Source organism: Nerophis ophidion, linkage group LG04 (assembly GCF_033978795.1).
Source record: "Nerophis ophidion isolate RoL-2023_Sa linkage group LG04, RoL_Noph_v1.0, whole genome shotgun sequence".
NCBI lineage: Eukaryota > Metazoa > Chordata > Actinopteri > Syngnathiformes > Syngnathidae > Nerophis > Nerophis ophidion.
This window is the reverse complement of record NC_084614.1, coordinates 23,184,316-23,194,996: the sequence shown is the minus strand read 5'-3', so window position 1 is coordinate 23,194,996 and position 10,681 is coordinate 23,184,316. Positions and strand designations below refer to the sequence as shown.

At 40.0% G+C, this 10,681-nt stretch overlaps 1 protein-coding gene across 1 annotated transcript; it reads left to right on the top strand.

The window, feature by feature from the left end:
* Positions 1 to 1,023: 1,023 nt before the first annotated feature.
* On the top strand, positions 1,024 to 10,082 carry LOC133551120 (26S proteasome non-ATPase regulatory subunit 4-like). Its single transcript, XM_061897484.1, has 10 exons — positions 1,024 to 1,177; positions 1,599 to 1,739; positions 1,824 to 1,938; positions 2,011 to 2,097; positions 2,184 to 2,252; positions 6,584 to 6,799; positions 6,879 to 6,987; positions 7,057 to 7,188; positions 7,266 to 7,318; positions 9,689 to 10,082. Exons 1-10 carry the CDS (start codon positions 1,152 to 1,154, stop codon positions 9,854 to 9,856), a joined length of 1,116 nt encoding a protein of 371 aa, XP_061753468.1. The 5' UTR covers positions 1,024 to 1,151; the 3' UTR covers positions 9,857 to 10,082.
* The last annotated feature ends 599 nt before the right edge of the window (positions 10,083 to 10,681 follow it).

Genomic DNA, 10,681 nt, shown 5'->3' with positions numbered 1-10,681 from the left:
TCATGCTGGAAAATGAATTCATCATCTCCATAGAGCTTTTCAACAGATACAGCTTCAATAGCCGTATTCCCATGGTCAAGCCGCTCCTGAACTGTAGACAACGGAAGTTCCCTCAGTCAGCAATGGTTTGGGGAGCCATGTCAGCTGCTGGTTTTGGTCCACTGTGTTTCATCAAGTCCAGAGTCAATGCAGCTGTGTACATGCTTTTATCTGTTGTAAAGCTCTATGGAGATGATGATTTAATTTTCCAGCATGATCTGGCACCTGCTAACAGTGCCAAAACCTGCAGTAACTGGTGTACTGACCATGGTATTACTTTCCTCGATTGGCCTGCCAACTCTCCTCACCTAAACCCCATAGAGAATTTGTGGGGTATTGTGAAGAAAAAGCTGAAAGACACCAGACCCAATAATGCAAATGAGCTGAAGGCCACTATTGAAGCATCCTGGGCATCCATAACACCTCAGCAATGCCACAGGCCGATTGCCTCCGTGCCACGCCGCATTGATGCAGTAATCCGTGCAAAAGGATTCCCAACCAAGTACTGAGTGCATTAATTGACATTTTCAAATGTTTGATTTTGTTTTGCTGTTATAAATCTTTTTTTTTCACTTGGTCTGAGGAAATATTCTAATTTTTTGAGATAGGATTTTTGAGTTTTCTTAAGCTGTATGCCATAATCAGCAATATTAAAATAATAAAAGGATTGCAATATTTCAGTTGATGTGTAATGAATCCAAAATGTATGGCATGTTCATGTTTTTAGTTGCATTACGGAAAATAAAGGACTTTATCACAATATTCTAATTTTCTGAGACAGTCCTGTATATATACATCCATATGTTTCTTTATGTATGCTGAACACAATGATGGTTTTGCATTCATGGTATTTTGTAAATAAAGTTGCACTGACTTTTTATATATGATTTTTTTGAACTTATTGTTTAATTTTTTTCAAGAATTTTTTTTTTTTATTACATCCACAACATTCTGCATCATATTGCTTTTATCGTTTGTTTAGACTCGTTACACTCAATGAACAGCTCGGTCATCATTCGAGGTGGCCAATCAGAGCCAACCTTGCTCAGTCGTGGTCCAATAGGCCGCGGGCTTGTAAGAACACTCGCAGACAGCAACAAGAAGTTTCCGAAATGGGGCTTGAAAGTACTATGGTCTGGTAAGTAGGAAATGTATCGCCCTTTAACGCAATTGATCGTCTATAAGGGCTCATCTAAATAATAAATGCGGTGTTTCAATCGTCCCACTTATAAATGTGGTGTTAATACGTGGTCTTAACCGTGACTTAACGCTGCAGTGGCTGAGTCATTTAGCTAAAGCTAACCGAGAGAGTGAGATGCCTCGTCAACAAAGTACATGTTTATATTAACACGTTGCTGTCGCATTTGGGAATATTCCATAATTTAGACATTTACTTGATGTTCTACTTGACAAGATTGTTGTCAATGTGAAGTCACAAAGGGAACTTGCTATAAAAGATACACCCATGCTGCTAGCAGGTCATGTACATTGTTAAGACCCTGGACGCAACACAACCTTTTCATTATTAATTGTGTATAAAATGGATGTTCCGTCCCCAGTGTGGACAACAGTGAATACATGAGAAATGGAGACTTTTTACCTACGAGGTTGCAAGCTCAACAAGACGCCGTCAACATAGTTTGTCACTCTAAAACACGCAGCAACCCAGAAAACAACGTGGGCCTCATCACCATGGCAAAGTAAGTGGCTCCCTATGGCATCCATTGTTTTCTACACACATGAACATGGATTATTTATGTGTTGTCAATGTTGTGCCCCTGCAGTAACTGTGAGGTCCTGACCACACTGACACCAGACACCGGCCGCATCCTGTCCAAACTGCATGCTGTCCAGCCCAGGGGCAACATCTCTTTCTGCACAGGCATTAGAGTGGCGCATGTGTGTGTGTTTTAAACGGTTAATTTTCAAATGCTGTGTGAACCAAAGCTAACACAATCTTTGTCTGTGTAGTTGGCCTTAAAGCACCGACAGGGTAAAAACCACAAGATGAGGATCATCGCCTTCGTAGGGAGTCCCGTGGAGGATAATGAAAAAGAAGTTGGTCTAAGGGCACGTGAAAATGTGGTGGTTGTCAAAATATACTAATCATTTCTCTTTTTTTTATGTCCGTCTTGCCTGTGCAGCTTGTCAAGCTGGCAAAGCGCTTGAAAAAGGAGAAAGTGAACGTGGATATTATCAACTTTGGAGAAGAGGTAAGGTATAGAACAGTGGTTCTTAACCTTGTTGGAGGTACCGAACCCCACCGGTTTCTTATGCGCATTCACCGAACCATTCTTTAGTGAAAAAATTTTTTTAATTTTTTCTTCAAATTCAAGACAAAGTTATGTTTTTTTTGTTTTTTTTACTGGTGCACAAAATTAACCGTGTATGAACATCACCTTGTTCAAAGAACAAAAGCAACACAGTGCATGAACTCACAACAAATTACACACCTGTAAATCAGTGTGACTTCTGCTGTTGCCTTTCAGGGACTTTGAATTTATTGATTGAAACTTTTATTGGTAGATAGCAAAGTACAGGACATATTCCGTACAATTGATCACGAAATGGTAACACCCCAATAAGTTTTTAAACTTGTTTAAGTTAGGGTCCATGTTAATCAATTCATTGTAGACCAGTTCAGCTATGCGTGGCTTCATCTTGGCAAGTGCCACTCTCATGACATTTTCACAGCAAAGTATGTTCCTTTTCTTCGTTTTCCACCCAGACATACAATACTAGTACACAGCTCATGAAAAAACTTTTTTTCTTGTTATTGTCATTGTAAGTGGGCCAAAACACCTATACTAGAAAATAATCTCATGGAAATGACTGCTGTCATTTGATTATAATAATAAAACATCCATGCATCCATCAATTTTCTACCACTTGTCCCTTTCGGGGTCACTGGGTGCTGGAGCCTATCTCAGCTTGTTATTTAGTCAGGTTTGGGACAGGTGGGCTGCTGTTTGCGTTTGCTTGCGTGTAGGGAAAATTAGAGGGAACATTGATAAATGATAAATGGGTTGTACTTGTATAGCGCTTTTCTACCTTCAAGGTACTCAAAGCGCTTTGACACTACTTCCACATTTACCAATTCACACACACATTCACACACTGATGGAGGGAGCTGCCATGCAAGGCGCCAACTAGCACCCATCAGGAGCAAGGGTGAAGTGTCTTGCTCAGGACACAACGGACGTGACGAGGTTGGTACTAGGTGGGATTTGAACCAGGGCCCCTCGGGTTGCGCACGGCCACTCTCCCACTGCGCCACGCCGTCCCATTGTTCGGGATATCCATGATATGCCGATAGGGAGACGTTTTTATTTACAAGATGAGTCGGGTGTGTCTTAACTTCCGCGGCGGAGGCTCTGCCGAACCCCCAACACAGACTCACTGAACCCCTAGGCTTCGATCGAACCCAGGTTAAGAACCACTGTTATAGAAGCAACGCTAATACTATTTTATTATTATATATTGACAATATATTCAAGGAACTTTGTCATACCAATACACAAGCCATCTCACACAAGTCACATGAGATGGCAAGAAATTTAGTACCTGCGGTCCTAAATTTAGCCCAATAACTACCACAAGAATGATAGGATGTACAGTACAGGCCAAAAGTTTGGACACTGATTCTCCTCATTCAATGTGTTTTCTTTATTTTCATGACTATTTACATTGTAGATTTTCACTGAAGTCATCAAAATTATGAATGAACACGTGGAGTTATGTACTCAGCACAAAAAGTTGAAATACCTGAAAATTGAAAAGAGGTAGTCACCTGCTAATGCTCATCGAGAGAATGCCAAGTGTGCAAAGCAGTAATCGGAGCAAAGGGTGGCTATTTTGAAGAAACCCCCCAAATATAAAACATGTTTTCAGTTAGTTCAACTTTTTGTGTTGTCTCCACAGGTATTCATAGTTTTGATGCCTTCAGTGACAATCTACAATGTAAATAGTCATGAAAGTAAAGAAAACGCATTGAATGAGGAGGTGTGTCCAAACTTTTTGCCTGTACTGTACATAATGATGTAGATAATATATGATATAAATAGAGTATGTTATAAAATAGCATACATTAAAAGGAACAGATTATGAATGGAATCGAAAAATAGAATAAATTGTCATCCTGTAGTGCAAATAGAATGCAGAAACACATTTGCATACTGGCCAAATGTGTCTATTTAACTACATCGACTACCAGGCAAATGCAGTTTTGTAATGTTTAATAATGTATGTAATTAATATTACAATAGTTAATGTAATATAAATATTTCTGATGATTGCATTAGAAATTAAGAAAATACCAGACAGAATATGTATTGTAATAAGGTATAGTTCATATAATTTAAATATTATAAATAGATATGTAACTGCAGGCCAACAGGTATGTTGGAATGTATTCTATAAAAATATTTTATATTTACTAAATTCAGAGTACCAAGTTGATGCACTTTTATTAGTATTTGATATTGTATACTGTATGTTACATAATATTTATAGTAACATTATATGTATTGTAATATATCTATTTTAAATAGGGCTGCATGATTAATCGACATTGTGGTTTTAATTAGTGTGATTAAAAAACAGCAAGTGGCTGAGTGTAATTTTTTTTCTTCGCTGTCCCTGGCATTTGAGTGACCGGCTTGTTCGGCAATCACAATTGTTGAGCCTCGCGTTTGTCTCTCGCTTCAAACAGGGAGAAAGAGGTCTCATCTGCATCACTCTTAGCACCTGAGCCTGTTTATTTAACTGTAGAAATAACTGAACGCAATGCGCCCTCTTTTTAGTCATTCACAATCTTTCTCTCATGAGTGGAGAGCAGGATGCCCAGACAGACGGCCTCGCTACTCGGGAATCGCCAGTGAAAAGTTAAGACCAAAACAACATGAAAAAAATAACCCCCGTTGTGGTAATATTTCAGCTTCAAATTGGATGGGCAATATGGGCGTGATTAAAATAAACAAAAAGACATTACAACCTAGTTTTTCCTCGCTGGGGGATACATGCACTTGTAAGATGTTCAATATGTAGTAAAGTTACATTTTTGCTTACAGAAGTTAGTCAATTTTATTTTGTTTTGTTTATTTATTTAGGATAACAACATTATTTACCTTCCAATTACAGTACAATGGTAAATCTACAGTAATGAGAAATATGTTTATTATTATCTATTACGTTTACATTACATTAAAATCATTGTATAGTGTGAATTGGTTATTTCCTCAGTTTAAGAGCATTATGTAGACAGAAGGTCTGAGTCCGTCTGAATATAGGCAAAAAAGATTTTTGAGTAAATTATTGCATATTCCGATGTGTGGCATCTTGAGACAATATGTTGATTGACGGTCTAAAAGAAACAGGTTTTTCTTCACTCGTCACAAATTGAATCGCTATTTGAGAAATAAATCGCAGTAAGTTTTTCTCACAATTCTGCAGCTGTGATTTAAAACCTGTGAGTGTGAATGTTGTCTGTCTTTCTGTGTTGGCCCAGTGATGCGGTGGCGACCTGTATTTGGTCAACCATTCAAAGCTCTCACTGATGGAAGGAGGTTTTGGCTCAAAATCTCACGTTACATGGCCCCATTCATATTTTCCTTAACACGGAACAATCGTCCTGTCCCCTTAGCAGAAAAACCGCCCCAAAGCATGATGTTTCCACCCCCATGCTTCACAGTAGGTATGTTGTTTTTGGGATGCAACTCAGTATTCTTCTTCCTCCAAACACGACGAGTTGAGTTTATACCAAAATGTATACATGGATGATACAGCAGAGGATTGGGAGATTGTCATGTGGTCAGATGAAACCAAAATAGAACTTTTTGGTATAAACTCAACTCGTCGTGTTTGGAAGAAGAAGAATACTGAGTTGCATCCCAAGAACACCATACCTACTGTGAAGCATGGGGGTGGAAACATCATGCTTTGGGGCTGTTTTTCTGTTAAGGGGACAGGACAATTGATCCGTGTTAAGGAAAGAATGAATGGGGCCATATATTGTGAGATTTTGAGCCAGAACCTCCTTCTGTCAGTGAGAGCTTTGAATGGTTGACCAAATACTTATTTTCCACCATAATTTACAGATAAATTCTTAAAAATTCCTACAATGTGAATTTCTGGATTTTTTTTTCACATTCTGTCTCTCACAGTTGAATTGTACCTATGATGAAAATTACAGACCTCTGTCATCATTTTAAGTGGGAGAACTTGCACAATTGGTGGCTGAGTAAATACTTTTTTGCCCCACTGTATGTTAATGCAAATATAAGTGAGGAGACAAATTTCACTTCAAAATACAAATGCCATGACAGGACTTTAAAAAAAAGTAACAGTTTGCAAGTTTGATGTTCTTTCAAGTTAAACATATTTTTATCCTGTATGACATTCTGCAATAAAATTGCATTTGTGTCCTAATATCGGGGTCTTTTTTTTAAGCTACTTTAAATTATTTGAGTAAGTAATTTTAATGTGATTAATCACATTTCAAAAGTGTGATCAATTGAGAGCATTAATTATTATATGGTTTATCCAGGAGATGAACACAGAAAAGCTGACTGCCTTTATAAACACCTTAAATGGTAAAGAGGGGACGGGTTCTCACCTGGTCACGGTGCCGCCCGGACCCAGCCTGGCGGACGCTCTGCTGTCCTCCCCCATCCTGGCCGGCGAGGGTGGCTCCATGATGGGTCTGGGTGCCAGCGACTTTGAGTTTGGTGTGGACCCCAGTGCTGACCCGGAACTGGCCTTGGTAAGTGTCAAAGTGGCGTTATAATCTTAAAAGAGCGGAGTCATGATGTTTTTCTTTTCCCCTACCATGTCCTGAGTAGGCGCTACGTGTTTCCATGGAGGAGCAGCGACAGAGGCAGGAAGAGGAGGCCCGCCGAGCCGCTGCAGCTTCTGCTTCTGATGTCGCCATGCCCCCAGCCACTACAGATGGTACCTAAAGGCCCCGCAGCATACTTATTTAGGACACATCAATGTTGGTTATTGTTGTTTTTCCTGCAGAATCAGAGGAAGCTCTAATAAAGATGTCGGTGTCTCAGCCTGAGACGGGGGCAGCCGTTCTCCCCGACTTCAGTAGCATGACGGAGGAGGAGCAGATTGCCTACGCCATGCAGATGTCGCTTGCTGGAGGAGGTGAGCTCGACTACAAGAACAAAAACTTCCCCAACCGTGCTGTTTATAAACCTTAAAAATGTGTCTTGTTTGAACAGAGTATACTGAAATGGACACAACAGTGCCAATGGATGCAACAGAATCTGTCAAGGTAAGCAAAGGGTTATGTTTTTCATGGAGGGCAAAATAGGACAAAATTAAAAAAATACATCTTTAAATAATTCCCTAAATGTGTCATTAATTCATTATAATTGAATTAAATACATAACTGTTTCATGATTTAATTATTGAATGACACATTTAAGTTATTATTTTAAAATGTATCTATCTAATTTTGGCCATTGTCAGAGCTTTGTGAATGTATTTTATCCGTCAAACTCAGCCATCAAAGGGGCGGCGTGGCGCAGTGGGAGAGTGGCCGTGCGCAACCCGAGGGTCACTGGTTCAAATCCCACCTAGAACCAACCTCGTCACGTCTGTTGTCCCCTGAGCAAGACACTTCACCCTTGCTCCTGATGGGTGCTGGTTGGCGCCTTGCATGGCAGCTTCCGCCATCAGTGTGTGAATGTGTGTGTGAATGGGTAAATGTGGAAGTAGTGTCAAAGCGCTTTGAGTACCTTGAAGGTAGAAAAGCGCTATACAAGTACAACACATTTATCATTTATTTAAGAGACGGGTCCAACACCTGACTGGTTACCCGTCACTTCCTTGTCTGTTGAACCCTTCGGCCGGAGAAGTGGGGGAGATGTCGGACATGTTGGTCTAACAATGTGTAAATAAGTTCCTCTACTACTCTGCTGACCCCGCGACCGGACTTTGGATAATGTGAAGAAGATAGATGGTTGGAAATACCTCTACTTTAAATGCCGGGTCTAAAATGTCTCCGAGGTCCTCCTCAGCCGCCAAAAGACTCCTGAAGTTCCAGTCTTAGGACCCAAGCAATGATTGAACTAGTTTTTTGTTGGCCCCGCCCACTAACTTTTAAAGGCGAGTTTGACAGAGTAATTCAGGGTCAGTGCCTCATTAATTATATTTTTTCTGTCAAAGTCAGTTGGCATGGCCAACACAAGTCAAGTCCAATCACTGCAAGTAGAAGTGCTGGGTGACCAATCAGGTGTTAAGATAGACCCACTCCGTTTGACAGAGAGTCATGAAGTGCTGACGAGGGTCACATAGAGCAAATTAAATAAATCTTTAAATAATTACTTAAATGTGTCATTAGTTATTTAAAACATTAAAACATTGACTATATTAAATAAATTGTGAAATAATTCAAAGGCCTACTGAAATGAGATTTTATTTAAACGGGGATAGCAGGTCCATTCTATGTGTCATACTTGATTATTTCGCGATATTGCCATATTTTTTCTGAAAAGATTTAGTAGAGAACATCCATGATAAAGTTCGCAACTTTTGGTGTTAAGACAAAAGCCCTGCCTCTACCGGAAGTCGCAGACGATGACGTCGCAAGTGTGGGGGCTCCTCACATATTCACATTGTTTATAATGGGATACTCCAACAAAAAGTGCTATTCGGATTGAGAAAATTCCCCATTAATTTGAGCGAGGATCAAAGATTCGTGTTTGAGGGTATTGATCGCGACGGACTAGGGAAAAAAAAGTAAAAAAAAAAAAAAACGTGATTGGATTGGGACGGATTCAGATGTTTTTAGACACATTTACTAGGATAATTCTGGGAAATCCCTTATCTTTCTATTGTGTTGCTAGTGTTTTAGTGAGTTAAATAGTACCTGATAGTCGGAGGTGTACGTCCACGGGTGTCTTGACGCGCAGTGTCTCAGGGGAGTCGACGGCAGCTATGGACGGGGCGAGCTCAGCTTTTCTCCGGTAAGAAGCGACTTTTTAAACCACAATTTTCTCACTGAAACCTGCTGGTTGACATTCCGTCATGTTTCATGTTGGCTTGACCGCGCTCTGATCCATAGTAAATTTTTCACCTCCAGGAATTTTAAACAAGGAATCACCGTGTGTTTGTGTGTCTAAAGGCTAAAGGTTCCCAACTCCATCTTGCTACTTTGACTTCTCCAATATTAATTGAAGAAATTACAAAAGATTTAGCAACACAGTTCTCCAAAATATACAGCTGTATAATTATGCCGTTAAAGCAGACGACACTTGGCTGTGTGTGTGCGTAGCGCTCATACTTCGTAAAAACCTGTGACGTCTTGCGTAAATGTCATTACACGACGTTTTCAAGACGAAACTCCCGGGAAATTTAAAATTGCAATTTTGTAAACTAAAAAGGCCATATTGGCATGTGTTGCAATGTTAACATTTCATCATTGATATATAAACTATCAGACTGCGTGGTGGGTAGTAGTGGGTTTCAGTAGGCCTTTAATCATTAAATAAATAATCGAATCATTGAATCCATCCATTTTCTGCATATTATCTAAAGACCGGTCGCGGTGTCAGCAGAGTAGTATAAAAACTTATTTACGCATTGTTTGACCAACTATTACATTAAATGAATGACACATTATTTTCATTATTGAAAACAGGAAGAAGATGATTACGACGTCATGCAAGACCCGGAGTTCCTCCAGAGTGTGTTGGAAAACCTGCCCGGCGTGGACCCAAACAACGAAGCCATTCGCAATGCAATGGGCTCCCTGGCCTCCCAGACGGGCAACAAGCCTGATGGAAAAAAGGATGAGAAGAAAAAATGAGGAAAGCAAAATGGTGGACTTTTATATCCCAAAACAGTGATAATGATGATTGGAACCTGACATTAATGTAATGTACCATCCTTTTTTCGGATACTCAAAATCCCCCCCCTAAAAACATCTGGCTGCAGTCTGTACATTTATAGTAATTAATTAGAAAAATAGTGACATTAGATTAACAGTTAGTCAGTTTTTGTTTTTTGCAATAAAGTTCAAATATTACAACAGAGCCAATTGGTGTTTTTATGTTCCTTACCTTACTACACCAACATGTGACGTTATTACTGTGTAATAAACAATAACAGTTGGTACAAAATGCGGCTGCTAGACTTTTGACAAGAACAAGAAAGTTTGATCACATTACGCCTATAGTGGCTCACCTGCACTGGCTTCCTGTGCACTTAATATGTGACTTTAAGGTTTTACTACTTACGTATAAAATACTACACGGTCTAGCTCCATCCTATCTTGCCGATTGTATTGTAACATATGTCCCGGCAAGAAATCTGCGTTCAAAGGACTCCAGCTTATTGGTGATTCCTAAAGCCCAAAAAAAGTCTGCGGGCTATAGAGCGTTTTTCGTTCGGGCTCAAGTACTCTGGAATGCCCTCCCGGTAACAGTTCGAGATGCTACCCCAGTAGAAGCATTTAAGTCTCACCTTAAAACTCATTTGTATACTCTAGCCTTTAAATATACATCCTTTTTAGACCAGTTGATCTGCCGCTTTTTTCTCCTCTGTCCCCCCCCTCCCTTCTGGAGGGGGTCCGGTGCGATGGCCATGGATGAAGTACTGGCTGTCCAGAGTCGGGACCTGTGTATCAGTTGGG

What these genes read in the sequence shown, in the direction of transcription:
- LOC133551120 (XM_061897484.1), top strand. Translation starts at nt 1,152, where the DNA reads ATGGGGCTTGAAAGTACTATGGTCTG. An exon ending in TTATCAACTTTGGAGAAGAG is followed by an intron (nt 2,253 to 6,583) that starts GTAAGGTATAGA and finishes TGGTTTATCCAG; the next exon opens with GAGATGAACACAGAAAAGCT. An exon ending in GATGTCGCTTGCTGGAGGAG is followed by an intron (nt 7,189 to 7,265) that starts GTGAGCTCGACT and finishes TTGTTTGAACAG; the next exon opens with AGTATACTGAAATGGACACA.